At 38.2% G+C, this 19,466-nt stretch overlaps 1 protein-coding gene and 1 pseudogene across 1 annotated transcript in view; both read right to left on the reverse strand.

The window, feature by feature from the left end:
* CTH (cystathionase (cystathionine gamma-lyase)) overlaps nt 1–19,466 on the reverse strand; it is a 54,785-nt gene that overhangs the window by 27,698 nt on the left and 7,621 nt on the right. The window contains exons 4-8 of the mRNA XM_006862494.1: nt 11,181–11,290; nt 7,647–7,778; nt 4,097–4,154; nt 3,639–3,716; nt 1,639–1,791 (exon numbers count right to left, since the gene is read on the reverse strand). Coding sequence (XP_006862556.1) covers nt 1,639–1,791; nt 3,639–3,716; nt 4,097–4,154; nt 7,647–7,778; nt 11,181–11,290 — 531 coding nt within the window. The remainder of the gene's footprint in view (nt 1–1,638; nt 1,792–3,638; nt 3,717–4,096; nt 4,155–7,646; nt 7,779–11,180; nt 11,291–19,466) is intronic.
* Nucleotides 12,798–13,879, reverse strand: LOC102821922 (annotated as a pseudogene).

Consider the following 19,466-nt stretch of genomic DNA (forward strand, 5'->3'; position numbering starts at 1 on the left):
GTACTGACTCAATGGCACCTAAGAACAACAACATTATATTAGACAAGTTCTATGAGGTGAAATGTATGTTTATTTTGCTAATAATTGAATCCTAGTACCTAAAACAGGTCTATCTCATTATGGACATGTACGACACATTGGTTGAATTAATCTGGAATGTCTTGGCAATGCCCTTCTACCATGCTACTGATTCTTTGGGACCCAGTTTTTTTTTTTAACTGATTTTTTTTCCCTCCTCTCAAAATATACAAGTCAACAGCTCTTTAAATAGAGTGCATTTAATTGCCTAAGTGTTTCTGCCTTGGTTTACCTAGGTTCTTTGAGTCAATTTTCCTATATACCTAAGAATACATGGCTAGATACCCGAAAAGGAACTAAAACAGTAATTTACTTAGCTGCTTAGACTACTATAGTTTAAAGAACTGAATAAATAAAATCAAAGGTTAACATGTTAGTCTGCTAGATCTTTCCACATGCACATTTAGAAATAGATGCTGGAGGAGGTAAAGGAATTAAAAAATAAAACATGAGAACTTCAGGAGAATTTTAGTCGGCACATATCAAGTCTCAACTTGGGGCAAACGTTTACCAGATAAAAGTTACAGCTCCTGGTGTGGCACCGTGGGTTAATGCACTGGACTGCAAAGTCGCTTTGAACTGCAAGGTCAGTGGTTCAAACTCACCAGCTGCTTCTCAGAAACCTGATACAGGGTTGCTATGGGTCAGAACCAACTTGATGGCACTTAAAAACAACAACAATGTAAAATAGCACACTGACAAGATTGTTCCAAGCAAATCAACTATCAAATGCAATCTGCGGGAGAAAGATGAGGCTTTCTGCTCCTGTAAAGGTTTACAGCCTCGGAAACCCTATACAAGGTGGCTATGATTTAGAACTGACTCCACGGCACACTACCACCACCACCACGTTTCAATCTTGAATAGGTGTATATAAGTTACAGACTAGTTTTCTAATGCTGTAGGATAAGCACTGGACTGCGAACCACAAATTCAAACCCGCCAGTTGTTCCTTGTAAACCTTATATAAAGTCACTACAAGTCAGAACTGACTCAAAGGCACGTAACAACTTAACAACAAGCATCCACTAGACCACAACACAAGACCAAAGACATACCTATCTTCTTTATTACTCAATACATCATAGTGCCTGACATATAGCAGTACTCAAAAATAAATGAAATGCAAAGCACCCAGTTTACAGAACCCTGGCGTGGCGCTGTGGATTAATGCGCCAGACTGGAAAGCCATTTGAACTGTAAGGTCAGCGGTTCAAGCTCACCAGCTGCTCCTTGGAAACCCTATACAGGGTCACTATGGGTCGGAACTGACTCGATGGCACTTAACAACAAAAACAACCCAGTTTAGAAATAAATGCCACATAATCAGCATGCATAGAATAATTCTTAAAATCCTAGTCCAAGTCATGTTGTTGTTAAGTGCCCTCGAGTCAGTTCCGATCCATGTGGACGCTATATAGGGTTTCCAAGGAGTGCCCAGTGAATTTGAACCAGCCACCTTACGGTTCAAACCAACTTTGCAGTTCAGTGCATTATCCTGCAGCACCATACCAGGACTCTAGTCCAAGGCATATCTGCTTAGAAATCAGGCTAACATACCAGGATAAATAACCTTTTCTACCAGGGGATTAGATTCCAGAAACTGAGCAACTGCCATTCCATTTTCAAAATGCTTTTCCATTCGAACTTGTAGAGTCTTTAGACCTCGATTGCAGAGGTAACAGTCAAGAGGAGATGGAACTGCTCCGATAGCTGCAAAATGAACAATACATCCTGAGTTAGTTTAAGGGAGGTGGTAACTCAGAAAAATGTGAACTTTCTTTTTCATCACCGTGATTTTTAGAAAATAGTTACAAAGTCTAATGTCTGAGTTTCAGAAGAAATCATTAATATATATAATCAGAAGCATAAGAATGAAGCATAAAATACACATAGAAAAATATGCTTTAAAATGGGAGGGGAAATAAATATACTGAAATTAATGCAAATGCTCAAAAGAGACTAAATACAAACAACATTTGCATTTTACTTCCAAAAATCAGCCATTGAAAATTACGGAGCACAGTTGTACTCTGCTACACATGGGGTTGTCATAAATCTGAATAAACTTGACAAGCAACTGTTTTTGTTTTTTAATACAAGCATAAAGATATGAACTTTACAAATATGAACACATAAATAGTTCCTTCAGATTTGTGATTTTAATAAATAACATAGTGCACAGTTTAACTGTGATTTATTTTTAAAATATTAGAATAGAAAAAGAAAAGAAGCAGTTAATCTCCCATTGTTACTAAATGTTCTATCCAACATTCTATTTAGCCTTTGACTGAGGCAGTCATGATTTCTCCTGCCTCCAGGCACACACATCCCATTCCTACAGTTTATAGAGAAAATGACATTTATAATGATGTGTCTTCTTTCTTCAATGTCTTGTTTTGTTACTTTAATACTATGACTTCCAAAAAGAATATTTGCATTCCTAATTGTATTTGTAGCTTACCTATCTGTCATGCAAATTTCTTCAAATAAACCCTTAGCCGTACTTGGGAAAACCCACACAATAAAAGCAGGAAATAGTGTCTAGGTATCTACTGAAAAACGCCTTTACCTTAGTTACTATTTAAAATTAACTACCATATATGGAGTCCTGATGTGGCTTTGTGGGTTAATGCGCCAGGCTGCAAAGCAGTTTAGTTTGAACTGCAAGGTCGGCAGTTCAAGCTCACCAGCTGTTCCTTGGAAACCCATACAGGGTCGCTATGGGTCCGAATCAACTCGACAGCACTTTACAACAATAATAACCATATATGGAGTCCTGGTGTGGCGCTGTGGGTTAAGCACTGAACTGCTAAACTGCAAGGTTGGAAGTTCAAACCCACCAGCTGTTTCTCAGAAACCCTATACAGGTTCTCTATGAGTAAGAACTGACTCAACAGCACTTAATAACAACATAGATATAAAAGACATAGTACAGATATGGGAATATGGAGAGAGGGAGCAGCTGAGGACTCCAGATTCATGGGAAGAGAGGGACTGAGAGCTGGCGGCCAGGAGGCGGACTTACAGAATTTGCCCTTTGGTAGTGTAAATTATTATATATGCCTGAGTGTTTATGAAACAAGGTGTATGATTTGTTGAATGTAAAACTGATGATCTGCCCTGTAAACTTTCACTCAATTCACAATAAAAACTTTAACAAGGATTTGAAAACAACGTAACTTTCCTCATGACATACAGCCTTCTGTAAAAGTGTGCTTATACTAGAATATTCCTATAACAATGGTTTTCCATTTCCTCTAAAAATCAGAATTATTTCCTTCTATTTCTCATTTCTTCACAAAGTATGGGCTCCTGGTATGGCGCTATATATAGGATCAGCACTAGACTGCAAACTACAGGGTCTGCAGTTCAAACCCACCAGCTGCTCCTCAGAAACCCTACACAGGTTCACTATGAGTTGCAATGAGTCAGAACCAGCACTTACCAAAAGAAACCACAAAATATTAGAATGCTATCACTTTACAATACTTAGAGAAAAGGAAAGTATCAAAGATATTTGTGAGCATAGGGGGAATTTAGATTTTTTTTACACTTACAGTTTTGCAAGAAACGGAGCCTATTATGAAGATTCTCAGAATTAACAGACACTAAGCCCATTACAACATCACTGTGGCCTGAAACAAAATAAAGCAAAAAAAAGTAATGAATTTATGTTTACACTTCATTTTTTAACTTAAAAACATGTTACTTTAACTTCTAGTAGCAAAAACAACACATAAAATAAAAATCATATAAAAAATAAATGCTTTGTTCAAAGTTGTCATCCTGCTAAAAAATATAACCGTTTATACTACATTTTAGTCTTATAACAAGAAAGGTTTTCTCTACTATAAATGAAGTCTGATATTTAATCAAAATTTTTATTTCTTTTCACAGGGGGCTCAGAGAAAATGTGAATAATAGTAGAAGAAAAAGTATCAAAATATCAAGCCCTGTACCATTTTCACCTGTCCATGCAAAAGAACTTTCAAAGTATAAACTGTGCCAAACATACCGTTCATATATTTTGTTGCTGAATACATGCAAATATCAGCTCCCAAAGACAAAGGCCGCTGAAAGGGATGAAAGATTTTTTATTTTAAATGAAAAACCACTTGAAAATATGCTTAACAACTAACCTATTTGCTATTATAAATTACATTCTCATTCTAATCAGTACTAACTTTTGAAAAAGAAATGCACCTTAACAATTTCCAGGTCCTCTCATAGTATCTTTCTCTTTTCTCTATCCCACCCAATAAAAATATGGAGTACTGGATTCAGTATTCAATCAGTAGATACAAGTATGGGAAGAATAGATCATTCAGGTCAACAAGTCTCCTGAACCTGTTTATTTAGAGTCCTCCTATTTATTAAAATGCAGACACATAAGCATTTTATGAATCATTAAACACATAAAATATTTTACATAAGCATTCAAGAATTCTTATGCTAGTAAGTATAAAACTAATCTACTTCGATTTTTAGTCATTTAAACCTAATATGTTGTGATAAGTCACACTTTTTTTACCAAGATCTTGACTCTCAATTATAATAATTTTGCCAAATGTAAAGTCACTTATAAAGAAATTCTTTTCAAAGAATGAAATTGTATGTGTCTACCTGTGTAGTGTTTAGAAGTTTTTGAAAGCACACACACTAAAAGAGTTTCTAGAAGTCTCTGGAAGGTATTAGTGTAGGAGGCCTATAGGACCTTTTCACAGGACATTTTAAGTAAAGTATTGCCCTAAGTGCTCTCTATATAGGTGTTTGCTTATCTCTGGGGTCAAACTAGATGATGTCTAAAGTATCTTCATGCTCTAAAATTTCATATGACCAAAGAGAAGTGTGGGAGAACCTTGATAGTGAACATCTACTGATACGTGTGCGTGCCAAGAACTGGGTTATACTTTTGTATAACCCAGTGAAGCACTATACAAATAATTTGCCACCAATGAAATCAATATTTTTATGACTCTCCTAGTATAGGTCAGAAAAGAAGACTATGAAAAATGTACTGTTCATTTAGATTTACAGGCTGATAGAGATAGGATTCACATCCAGACTGTCTGGCTCAAGACTTCCCTCAGAAACTTTACACTAGTATAGCCCTTTTTTTCTTTTGTGAGACTTACATAAGTCCAGAAGACAAAGGCAAGAAAGAAAGAGGATATAGTCAGTTTTTAAGAGAGTAAGACAAAGAGAGGACCTTTTAGAGTATTGCTTTGTGAACCCAATAGCGAATACAGACAAGTGGTTACCAAGGACGGTAAGGTTCTGATTAATTCAGCTGGAATAAATTTAAACTGTAGTGAAGTAAATTCCAATACCTGGCATAAGGAATGTGATGTGGGCTTTAGAAAGAAAAAAAAAAAAAAAAAAAAGACCGTATTTTCGTGATGGCAACAGGAGAAAGAGGGCCAGGCCTGATGAGTAACCTGGGTATACCCAGGCTAAGAAAAATCATGTGTTCTCTTTGGGAAGATATACGACTCACTGTGACTCAGCTAAAGAGATCCTTTTATATATGAGCTGGCACAATGTAAATAGGACATGGGTTTTGGAGTTTGAATAAAAAATCCTAGAGTGAAAATCACCTGGAACAAATATATGATGCCAGAGGATTTTCACTAAGAAACATATTGCTTTACCTGATATAAGTAGCAGGTAAAGATACGTCACAGGTAGGTGGCTAGTGAAGCTTCTGAATATAATATATAATCAGGAACTGTGTTTCAGGCAAGGAAAATAAAACATGGTTGTTGTTGTTGTTAAGTACCGTGGAGTCAGTTCCGACTCATAGTGACCCTGCACAGGGTTTCCAAGGCTGTACATCTTTACAAGAGCAGAAAGCCTCGTCTTTCTCCTGCGGAACAGCTTATAGTTTTGAACTGCCGACCTTGAGGTTAGCAGTCCGATTTGTAACCACTACGCTACCAGAGCTCCTTTATAAATAAAATGGAAGACAGTAAAGAACAGGATTATCCAAACTGCCATGGAGTCTGCCCCAGTCATAGGGAAGCAGCCGCTTGGGTAACTTCAGGACCCATAACAGAAGGGGGAAATGTAAACAAATGAGCTTGTAAACATCTAGCTAATTGAAGAACTGGAAAAGAGGAGCTAGAGCTTCAGGAAGTCTGAAGATTAACTACAGGAAGTGAAATAAGAATACAAGGTACAGGTTGGAAGAAAATAATTCTAGCAAGGAAAGGAAACAAAGGATTAGGCTGAATAGGAGAAGGAGGAAAAACATGCAGGAAAAGGTAATCAGGTCAGCTAGGGAGAGATCCCAAAACAATCCACCAAAAGGAGAAAAACAGTAAGGACTAAGAATCAGAAAAAAAGGAAGGAATCAAGGATGTATGGGAGGGTCAGGGCAGAGAGGTAGGAAAAGATATATCTACAATGAAACCTGTGAGAGCCAAAATTCTACAGGACTGCCTTGTTTTATCGGGTCTTGCCAAGTCTTCTGACTTTGTTGTTCCAACCTTGCTATTCAAAAAAACTTTGTAGTCCAGTACATTAACCCACAGCACCACACCAGGACAGGATGCAATCTTACCATTTTTCTATCGCTCATTTTAGAGGAAATTATTTGAGTTTTCCTTTCCTGACAGGTTTTTGCCCTATACAGGGTTGTGGTTAAGTGCCGTCGAATTGGTTCTAACTCATAGCAATCCTGTATACAGTTTCTGAGGACCTTGTGGTTCATACCAACCTTGTGGTCCAGTGCCATCAACAAGCAGTGCCAAACCAGCACTCCATATATATATGACCTTATTATGTGATTGCATCTGCCAATGCCTTATAAATGCTAGGGATTTCAATTCGTGTGTATTGGTTAAAATCAGTCATATTGTTTTTTAATCACATCTCATATACATATGGACTCCTGGCGTGGCACTGTAGGGTCATCACTGGACTGCAAAATATAATGTTAGAAATTCAAACCCCCCAGCTTCTCATCAGAAATCCTATACAGGGTCACTATGAGTCAAAACCAATGCGACAGCACTTAACAACAATAATATGCATTATATGTTATAGATTGTTGTTGTTAAGTGTTGTAGAATTAAAAAAATTTATGACTGATTTTAACCAATATATAAGCATTCAAATCCCTAGTATTTGTAAGGCATTGGAAGATACCGTCACATAATAAGGTCATGTCTTCAGAAACTATACCTCCTAAGAGAACCTGAAAGCTTTAATTTAGAGAACATTTAAAAAACAAAAAATATCATACAAAACATTAACATATGACTAAAACAATAATGGAGTCTTGGTGTGACGTCTTAGAATAAGCACTTGACCTCAAGGTAGGTTTGAACCACAAGGTTGGTAGTTCAAACTCACCAGCCACACCTCAGGAACCCTATACAAAGTCTCTATAAGTAAGAACTGACTCTATAGCACTTCACAACAGCAACAAAAATGGTATTAACTAATTATAAAAAAGATGCAAATTTAATTATGTCTCATTAATAATTATGATTAGATTACATGTAATATAGTATCGGTGTAGTCTACCAATCATGCCCCCCCTCCAGATTATTCTCACTTACTTGGAAGTATGCTGACATAAAAGTGTTATCCACGACCATAATAATATCTCCATGTTTATGGATGGTGTGTGCACAGGCTTCGATATCAATCATCTTCAAGTTCGGGTTTGTGGGGGTTTCAATCCAAACAAGCTAAAAATAATTCAGCACATAACAATAGCTTCTAAAAACATATGCCCATATATTTCAACAACTTGGGAGCTACATTTACTTTATACCGTTATTATAAGGAACAAAGGCGATAACATACATATAAGCAAAAAAGTGCTAAAGTTGATTATTATCATTCTTTTTCATAATAAACAGGATGTACTCCAAAGATATATTTCAGGTTCTGGAATTTTGTCCTCACAGCCAAATATCACAGATGATATAAAGATACATCCTAGAGTTTTTATTAAATAGAATTATCCCTTTAAGTCTATTTAAAAAGATGACAAAAATATCATTGATAATAACCAGTAATTCTGAGGTATTGTGTTGTTGTTGCATGCTATTAAGATGATTTCAACTCATAACTACCCAACATAACAGAGTTGAATTATCTCACAGAGTAGCTTCAAGTCTTTATATGGAACCAGATCACCAGATCTTTTCTTCTGTGGAGCTACTGGTGGGTTCAAACGACCATCCTTTTGGTTAGCAGCTGAATGTTTTACCATTGTACAACCGGGGCTCCTTTCTGATGTAATAAAACTGAACCCACTGCCTTCGAGTAGATTCTGACTCATAGTGAGTAACTCAACAAGACAGACTAGAACTGTCCCACAGGATTTCCAAAGCTACAGTTTTTATAGAAGCAGACTACATCTTTCTCCCACAAATTGGCTGCTGTTCAAACCACCAGCCTTTCAGTTAGCAGTTAATCGCCGTAAAAACTGTATCATCAGGGTCCCTTTCTGATGTATTATTAATCCCCTGCCATAGAGTAAACCTGTATTCAGAGTGACCCTACAGGACAGTAAAGAACTGCTCTCTAGGGTTTGTGAGACTGTAAGCTTTATGAGAGCAGGGAGTTTCATCTTTCTCCTATAGAGCACCAGGTAGATTTGAACTGCTGAACTTTTGTGGTTGACAGTCCAATGCTTAGCACACTGTACCTCCCAGAGCTCCTTTCTGATATACTGTTGTTAAGTGCCATTGAGTCGGTTCTGACTCACAGAGACCCTGTATAGGGTTTCCAAGGAATTTCTGGTGGGTTTGAACTGCCAACCTTGTGGTTAGCAATCCAGTGCTTATTCTACAATGCTGCCCCAGGACTCCTGATGTACTAGACACTTAAATATTATACTTGAGATTTGAGGAAGAGCAGATGTTTTAGAGTAAAGAAGAGAAGTGAAACCCACAAAAGAAAACCTGGCTACAGTTCATCTAAGAAAAGGATTGCATAATATTTTTCTACCTATTCCCCAAACCTAGCACAGTTCTGGCATATAGCTGGGACTTGACAGTTATTGAAAAGAATAAAGAAAAAGAGAAAATTATATTGGTAAGCAAGATGTCCCTGTATTAAATTACTTCATCTACATATTTCTTTTGAAAAGGACTGATTTACTATTATTATTTCTGTATTAGCTATAGAGACTCCTGGCGTGGGACTGTAAGATAACACTGGCCTGCTAACCACAAGATCAGAGGGTCAAATTCACCAGGTGCTCCTCGAGAACCCTATACAGCACTTAACAACAACATTAGTTATATAAACGGGCAAGCGTTTGGCTTTAATACTCTGTTGCTACTCTGTTATACTGTAGAAAAGAAAGGTAGTTAAAATAATGCATATTCTACAAATATCTTGACTTATTTAAAGTATGCACCAAAAGTATGCCTGGGTAAGAATGTATTAAGGAGCTCTGGTAGCGTAGTGGTTATGAATTGGGCTGTGAACCTTAGGGTCAGCAGTTTGAAACTACCAGTTGTTCCACGGGAGAAAGATGAGGCTTTCTGCTCCCGTAAAGATTTACAGCGTCAGAAACCCTGTACAGGGTCACTATGAGTCAGAACTGACTCCACGGCACATAACAACAATGTATTAATGCCACTGACAATAAATAAATAATAAAAATACAAAAAAAGGTTTACACAGACTTTTGAAAATTCTACTTCATGTGAGGAGCCAGATATTCCAAGAATATTAATTCAAGTCAGTAAAGAGCTACAATATAAAGACCTGTTAACAAGGCTTAATGTTTGCTTGCCTCCTACATTCAGACCAGCTATTTTAATAAATGTCTTTTCCCCTCAAGCATGATAAACAACAAGTTACTTGGAAAATAAACTTGAACCACCCAAAGCTCACCTCTGTGTTAATATCCAAAGTAATTATTTATGCTCAAAAAGATTTTTCATATTTTAATATCCACTGCAGCAAAAATTTTAGTACAATTCAAACCTCTTAATCATTAGTGAGAAGCTGGAAAAGGCTGCCTTATAAAAGACACTGGTCCTTTCCTGTACACATTCAGAATTTAAATGAAGTCTCAAGAAAGAATATCACATGTGCCATTCACTGAGACACAAAACACCTTCCAGTGACATACATGCTTCCCAGGATGGTGACTAGAAGAGATCGCTGGCTAAAGAATGCTTGTGCTCCATTCTTTACTTCTAACTCTTTTTTGATGACGTGTTCCTTAGAGATCTTAAAAGGCTACTATTATGTGTAGGGTTTGGGGGCTTGGCAAGCTTCCTTTCCTGTAACCTATCTCTGGAATGACTGCTGCTTACCAATACCAGTTAAAAGTTGCATTCTCTTTGCTAACAAATGTTCTGTCAATTAACATGGATCAGGTAGTATACACTAAGCATTTTATACCCATCATCTCCTTTTATATAAGGAGCTCTGGTAGCGTAGTGGTTACGAATCGGGCTGCTAACCTCAAGGTCGGCAGTTTGAAACTACCAGCTGTTCTGCGGGAGAAAGATGAGGCGGTCTGCTCCTGTAAAGATTTACAGCCTTGGAAACCCTGTATAGGGTCACTATGAGTCGGAACTGACTCCACAGTACGGTGGTCTGCTCCTGTAAAGATTTACAGCCTTGGAAACCCTGTATAGGGTCACTATGAGTCGGAACTGACTCCACAGTACGGTGGTCTGCTCCTGTAAAGATTTACAGCCTTGGAAACCCTGTATAGGGTCACTATGAGTCAGAATTGACTCCACAGTACTTAACAACAACATCTCCTTTTATATACATTATCACATTTAATTTTTACAACTACATTCCTACAATCAAGTAAGATAATACCTGTTCTTCAGATGAAGAAACTGGGACTTTGGTTAAATAATTTTTCCAAGATGACATACCAAGTATGATATAGAATTGAGATTTACATCCTATACCAGAATTCAACTGCTTTACAATTAGGTTTTACTGCCTGGCAGAAGCCAGATCTATCTTAATTTTGTTGAATGGTTCCAGTGGCTTTCAATAAGATGTGTTATTCAGATTTTAATTACACCTTATAGTAAGCAGGAATGGTGAAAACAAAGCATTACAGGGAAAACAGACAAACCTGAAAATTAACTGCGTACCTTGGTTTCAGGTGTAATTGCTGCCTCTAGCAATTTGGTTTTGGAACAATCAACAAAAGAAATCTTCAATCCAAATTCATTTGCCACCTTCCTGAAGTATCTGTTGGTACCTGAGATAGAAGACAATCAGATAAAATATAGAACAGTGTACCATATTAAAAAAGGTTTATTCCTGATAGGTATAAACATTTTAAATATATGAGGAATTCTCAATGTCCAATAAAATATAACTAAATGCAATTTTAATTTGGTTAAACAGTTTGGCTGTCTTGCATAGTAATAATACAAACTTTGGATTTTAAACTTAAGGTTCAAGCATCTAAGAAAACAAACTTAATACCCACACAAACCGGCACAGAGAATACAGAATGGAAACAAAAGTGAATATAAAATCTAGCTTCTCCAAATACAACTCTATACAAATCTTGAGGTTTATTCAACACATGAAACAACAATGAACTCAAGAAATTAGTTCTCCCACTATCTAAGAAAAGCAGATGTAATTTTAAATGGGCAAAAGTGAATGGGAAATCACAAGCAAAAGAAAATCAGATAAACACTCTACTATTTACATGTACTATTTACATCCTTAGGTTGCTGGTTCATTTCCAGCTTGAAGAACATTGTGTTACTGGAGTCCTGGTGTGGCACTGTGGATTACTGAGCTGAACTGCGAGGTCGGTTTGAATCAAGGTCGGCGGTTCAAGCTCACCAGCCACTCCTCAGATACCCTATACAGGGTCACTATGAGTCAGAATCAACTCATCGGCACTTAACAACAAATTTACATGTATTCTGTTTGCAGGTCAAATTAAAATGTTTCTTTTCCTTAGATAATTAAAAATAAACACTTTTAATAAATGCATTTTGTTGCATCAATACTCTTGGAAGGTATCGCTGAGTTTAGAAATGCTCTTTAGAGGAAAATCAACTTAATTTAGCATGGGCCAACTAGCCTATCATTTAGACCATACCTTCATTTTAATTGATCACAGTAACAATGGCTTCCCCTATAGACAATCCTTTCTCATTATACTGTCTTAAAACAGAATCTGGGGTGTCTTTATAACCATGAAAAACGTCTAAAATTTCATTAACATTGGCTTTAAATAGAAGTTCATGACCTTAATAGGGTTTACTCTTTCTGAACCACAACTCAATTTTGGATCAGGTATAAATATTCCCTCAGAAAATCCCCCACATTACACTTTGCAAAACCAAACTTATCACCTTCTGGGTAACTAAAACTCCTGAAAGAGTGACGACCTCTAAAATCATCAGATGGGCTCCTACACTCCTCACCAAGAGGTCTAAATTTACCAGAAAAATTGAGGGTCATCCTCTAGAGCTTCCCTCCCTTAGGTTTTCAAGGTGCTGCCTTAAGTCTTCATCAGGAGGATGCCTAAAATCTTCATTGGGAGGGCCCCAGTCTTCCTGAAGTGGATGCCTCAAATCTTCCTCTCAGGTGCTCCAGAAACACTCCTGGTGTGGCCAATGGAAGTGCTCTGAGGCTCTGAGGCAGTCATCTGAAACACTCCTGGGATGGCCACAGGAAATGCTCCTGGTGTGGCTGCCAGAAATGCTTCTAGGGCAACTGTTTGATTTGCTCCTCAAAGATCACCTAAAGTCTTCCTCAGGGAAATGCCTTAAGTATGCTTCAGAGAGGCTGCCTGAAATCCTCCTCAGGGTGTCACCAGATGCCTCATAGGGTGGCTCACCTCCAGTCCTTATCAGATGGTCACCTAAATTCTCCCTCAGAGGGTTGTCTCCAGTCCTTTTTGGGAAGATGCATGAAATCCTCCTTAACTGGCCTCCGGTCCTCCTCAAGAGGCTGTCTCCAGTCTTCCTCCCTAGCATGATTGAAGTTGCTTTCAGAGGTTGCCTGTAGTGCTCTTCTCTGGGGTGCCTGAAGTCTTCTGAGTGCCTGAAATCCTCTGAGGGGGCGCCTAAAGTCCTCTGGGGAATGCCTGAAGTCTTCTGGCGAGTGCCTTTAAGGCTGTCTGAAATCTCTGTGTCCTCTAGCTGATGCCTGAAGTTTACAGAAGAACCAACTGAATATACTGGTGGCTCTTAAAAGTCAAATAAATGGGAATTTGACTATCATGTGCCTGTGAACTGTCTTGCATTTTTTCACCATACTTCATGCTTATATATTTATACTTATATCACCATACTTATATCTGAGGCATTTGTGCCTCAAATATAAGTCTCAGCAATACCTCTGTCCCCAAGAATCTCTACCAGTTTAAAAAATTCAGTTTGGTTTGTTCTTCTGATCTAAATTTCACCAATGCTTCTCTCAAACCTTTGTCATCCTAAAGCAAGTAAATATCATCCTCCAAATGTAAAAAGTCTGCAAAGAACTTTTGCACTTCAATTTTTATGACATTAAATGGAAATTTTCTTATATAAATGCATACTTTCTGGCCAGAGTAGCCTTTTAGGTAATGAGAACAAATTCTTCTGGGAGATCTTAAATGTGATCATTTTTTAAGACATCTACCAATTACTTTTGGTGGAGAATGTTCTTCAGAAGGAATTTCATATACCTTACTAACAAACTGAGTCCACTGTTGATCTCAGCTCTGCATTACTTCTCTAAACCTTGAACCCATAAAACTTCTATGATATTTAAGATCTCCTGAAGCATCAATACATGAAGCAAAATTTAATGGTGTTGTCACCATTATTTCAACCATCGTGATGTTTAAAGACAACTACTCCATTCACACACAAACCAGTGAAAAACACACCTATGTCATCTTCATTTACTAAGTAAGGCAAACCGGGTGAAATAAGTAAGGATTTTTGGCTCTCGCTGGTCGTGTCCTTGGCTTTAAATCACCACATTTTATACCATTAGTGTGAAACTCAGCATCTTGATATACAGAATTACTTGCTTCTTCCTTAACAACCCCACAAAAATTATAAAGACTGCCAGTCCCTGGTTCCCCAGATCCAGGTCACTCTCTTCCTGTGCAATCAGTTTCTTTCATCTCTAGTCTTCTGCAGAACACTGATGTAGTACTGTAGGATCAGCACTGGACTGTGAACCACAAGGTAAACAGTTCAAATCCACCAGCTGCTCCTCAGAAACCCTATACAGGGTAGTTATGAGTTGAAACTGACTCGACAGCACTTAACAACAAAGAAAGAGCTCTACAAATGAATCCTTGATAAATTCTCCAGAACGACTTGTAGCACACCTGTATCTTCATCTGTTGCAAAAATAATTAAAGCTTCCCCCGTTTTCTCCTCCAATTATACATACTCCTCCATCAATAATAGTCAATTCTCAGAAAAAGTGGCTAATATGCAAAGACACTGTAATCAAAGGAAGCCCCAGTAAACGGATAACTACAGCCACACTGAGATCAAACAACAGCAATAATGACCCTTTTAAAAAAATTTCTTCGCATCACCGGTAGGGGGAAGTGGAGTAAAAGCAGCAATGAAGTGGCAAGTTAAGCCTTACAATGTTCAGTGGGCTTCTGTGGACCCATTTGGGGACCTGGTTGATAAGCAGTGTGAGGAGACCTGGGGACCCTTGGACCCAGAGTCAGTGGTGTGGCCACAGAGGACTCGAATGGAGAGTGGAGCTACCAGCTGATGGGAAGAGAGGGCATGTGCACAAGAATGCCCACACTTACAGATGGTACCCACATGACCTGGACCAGATGACTGGATGATCAGAGCTCAACCAGGAGAAGAAAGAAGAGGAAAAACAAAGAGTGAGCTGATACAATCTGATGAACTTGACCTATACCTACGGATGAAGTCACTCAAAAGAAGGAACGAATCCTTACAGCAGGGATCATTCCCACCCCCTTCATAACAGAGTAGACAGGGATGGGCAACTTGGACATTGGATACCCAAATGGAGAGGAGGGAACTACAAAGGCAAGAAGTGACTGGCTTACAAGCTTTCAAGAGGGAACCTAGAGCTAGGGGGGCATGGAGGAAGGCAGAATCTCCAGTGAGTACTATCCAAACTGTCTAGGTGGAGCTGATGAAATGAAATACAGATGGGTAACTCATGATACTGCAGTGAATAATGGTTATCAGGACTGATTATGAGGGTTGGAAATGCAAAGGTAGACGTTTTGTAGCAAGAAAGGGAGTGATTAATTCTCCAGTCTAGGGACAGAGGTCTCTAGGACCATCAACGGAGAAGAGCCGAGAGTGGGACCCTACCCAGAGAAGCAGAGATGCCTGAGATAGAGACAGAGACAATGATGTGGAGTGTTGAAGCAGCTGGGGACTTTGGATCCAGAGAGGGAGAGGGTGGGTCGAAGACTGGGCAGGGAGGGGGAAGTGTAGGGGGCGGGTTTCTAGGATATACCCTTTGGTCAGTTGATGATACATGGAGGGGATTGGAACCATGGCAATGAAATGATATACGATGGAATGAATGTAAAACTAAAGTTCTCTCATGTAAACTATCATATAATTCACAATAAAATATTAAAAAACAAAAAATTTCTTGAAGACCTGTTAATTCTGTAAAATCAACTTAACACTGACATCGAATCAGACACACAAGGCCCTAAGTGGGGGACACTCTTTGTCACAACAGCCTCCCCAGAACACACAGCACCCTCAGTGAGCCTAGAAGAAAAGAGCACCTGCTCTCTACTGCAGTCCCAGCAGACCCAGAAAATGTTTCTTAACAACACATAATCTCAACTATGCAAACATTATGTACCAAACTCCCTGAAATATGAATGACTTTGTTAACAATTTCTTCTAGTTCCAAATCTAAAATAAATGAACCAATGTCTATTTGGTTCAAAATAACTTTTCATTCTGCATACACTTCTGATACTAAAAAAGAATTCGTTACATCTCCTTTGTACTTTCTCAATCTTTTTGTTATGTGGCTCTGAAAGCTTTCATAGATAAAATTAAACTACTAGATTTTTAACCCAAAATAAGATAAATCGCTCAACTTAGAATAATATGTTTTGTACACATTGTTTTGGATTCAATTTTTTATATATACAAATTTAAAGAGAAAATTGTTATTGGTAATTCAACCAAAAAATTCAGTAATCAAAAATATGCAGGACTTTTCCCAGGAGATATCAAGGCAAGTGATTGGGTCCCCTCAGGGCAAACCCCCTTCCAAGGCTAAGATTCAATGGGAATACATGAGCAGACATGAGCTCTGACTGGTGACCACCTTCATCACCGATAAGGGGAAGTGAGGGAAAAACAGCAATGAAGCCGCGAGCTAAGCCCTACCACGTTCAATAGACTACTGTGAACCCGGGTGGAGACCTGGTTGGCCAGCAGTGTGGCAAGACCTGGGAACTCCTAGGCCTAGAGTCAGTGACATAGCCACAGAGGACTAGAGTGGAGAGTGAAGCGTCCAGCTGATAAGAAGAGAGGCCATATGCACAAGAATACCCACACTTACAGATAATACCCACTTGACCTGCTTCAATGGCTGGATGATCAGAATTCAACTAGAAGAAGAAAAAAGAGGGGAAATAAAGAGTAATCTGATACAATTTGATGAACTTGACCTACATCTATAGATGCAGTAGCTCAAAAAGGGGAACAAACCTTTACAGCAAGGATTATTCCCACTCCCTTGATATACACAGAGTAGACAAAGGAGAGGCAACTTGGACATTGGCTACCCAAGATGCGAGGCTACAACGGCAAAACGTGACTAGCTTACAAGCTTTCAAGAGGGAGCCTAGATCCAGAGGGCATGAAGGGAGGTAGAATCTCCATGGAGTAGTATCCAATCTGTCTGGGCAGGGCTGATGAAAGGAGATGGGGACAGCACTCATGTGGTACAATAGAGAATGATTGTATCAGGGCTGACTGTGAGGGTTGGAAATGTAAAGGTAGACATTTTGTAGCAAAATGAGGGGAGTGATTGACTTTGCAGTTTAGGAGCGGAGGTCCCTGGGACCATCAAGGGAGAAGAGCGGCATGCGGGATCCTGCCCAGAGTAGCAGTGATGCCAGAGATGGAGGAAGAGACGATGATGTGGAGAGAGGGAACGGCTGGGGACTCTAGACCCAGACAGGGAGAGGGGCTGTGTGCTGACAACCGACCGGGGAGAAGGCTTGCAGGGTATACCCTTTGGCTGGTTGATGAAGCACGGAGGGAATTATAACCATGGCAATGAAATGATATAAGTTAGGATGACTGTAAAGCTAATGTTCTCCCATGTAAACTATCACATAATTAACAATAAAACATTAAAAAAAAAAAAAAGTAGGACTTTTGATTTTGTGTCAACCAACCCTACTTAACATCAAAAGTCCAGCATATCTCTGATTATTGAGTGCTTTTGGTTAAAATATCAACCTTCCCTAAGTGCCCTGGTGGCATAGTAGGTTATGTTCTGGGAAACTAACCAGAAGTTCAGCAGTTCAAATCCACCAATCATTCTGCAGGAGAAAGAAGTAGCATTGAGCTTTGTGGTGGCACTGTAGGAAAAGCACTGAAGGCCATCAGTTCAGACCCACCAGCTACTCTGGGAAACCCTATATAGGGTTGCTATGGGTTGGAATCAACTCAGCCGTATACAAAGCAATAACAACAGACTAACCCTAGTTAATATGAGATCTGATAATAAATATAAAGAATAGCTAAAAATTAACAGCAGTAGAACACTAAACCACTCAAGATCAAAAGGGCAGCATTTGTCCAAGGACAAAGTTCAGAAGGCAGGAAGAGTTGAGAAAGTAGAAGAAAATGGGATGAAGGATATTACACTGTGGGGATTGCAATCAATGACATGAAACAAAACGCATATGTATTGTTGAATGGAAAACTGATTTACTCTGTAAACCTTCAATTCAAAATAAAGTTTTTAAGAAAAACCAACAGCAATATTCAGGATTTTGTACCAATGGCTGCCATGAAGTTTTCATAATGCACGTTGTTGGTTCAAAGCAACTAAAGGTTAAAGATAAACTAAAGTTTTATCATTTCAATTTAACAAATTAGTAAAAAGAACTAAATTAAAGTACAAAATACATGCAAATTTCTGAGAGCCAAAAAGATTAATAAAAGTGAGTCAAAAAAACTTACAGATTTAATTTTTTGTTCAGATAGAAAATCTGAGGGAGCTTCAAAGAGTTTGTGGAAAAATGTAATTAAAAGACAATAGAATTTTTTTCATGAACTTTTTGAAGCCCCCCCATATTTAAAATTATAATTACATCTCCAAAGGAGAAACATCAGTATTTCTGCTCCCATACAGATTTATAGCCTTGAAAACTCTACACAGGATAGATATGAGTTGGAACTAACTCCACGGCAAACTAACTAACAGCAAAATGACACATTTTTATTATTGGGGAGAGTTTGGACTACATATGGATATTTACAAAATTATTGAGTACTGGTGTGGCATTGTAGGATAACCACAAGGTTGGTGGTTCAAATCCACCAGCCACTCCTCAGAAATCCCATACTGGGTCGCTATTAGTCGGAACTGACAGGATGGCACTTAACCACGAGAAAATTCTTTGTTGTTTTGAACATGAAACTCAATCTTGCTTAAAGATAAGTGCAAGCCTGTTTTCTTCTCTACTCACCATTCTAAATAATTCACATTTAAGCTCTTTAGAAAGGAAGCCCTGAAATTTATAGTAATGATGGGTTTCAAGGTGTCAATCTATGAGAGCCCTGAAATTAAATGACAGTGTTAAATATAAAGCATTAAGTATAATTTTCAAAGAAAGGGGCCCAGAGCTTTCAGTAAATGTTCAAAAGTTTTCTTGAAGAAAAAATTAAATGAATGAATGCATGAATGAAAAGCAAGCAGGGTTAAGCTTTTTAAGAATGACCTATGTTCTAGTTCACCTTAAGTGCAGATAAAATTTTTTAAATACTCTCACTCGGCCATTAGGCTGGTTTGAATCATAAGGTTGGCAATTCAAACTCAGCAGCTGCTTCTTGGAAACCTATACAGGGTCGCTACAAGTCGGAACTGACTCAACGGCACTAAACAGTAATAATTCTCTTATAAACACTGTCTCCTCTAGAGTAGAAAGTGTCTTAAAGTTGATTAAATCCTATACCCTGATCCCAGAAGCATTTTTAATGAAATATTTGTTAAGCTATCTCTTAATATAAGCACGCATCCTAAGTATTTATGTTCTTTCTTTACCAAGTCTGAGCCAGCACTGAAGTAGTGCTGTGTGATAATTTTAAAAATTCTCACATTTTTAAAAGATAATAAACAACTAGTGATATAGGCAACATAAACAACATAACTCAGGACTCACTTTATTTTCATCAAAATTAGTTGACATG

This window comes from Chrysochloris asiatica, unplaced genomic scaffold (assembly GCF_000296735.1).
Source record: "Chrysochloris asiatica unplaced genomic scaffold, ChrAsi1.0 scaffold00048, whole genome shotgun sequence".
Lineage (NCBI taxonomy): Eukaryota > Metazoa > Chordata > Mammalia > Afrosoricida > Chrysochloridae > Chrysochloris > Chrysochloris asiatica.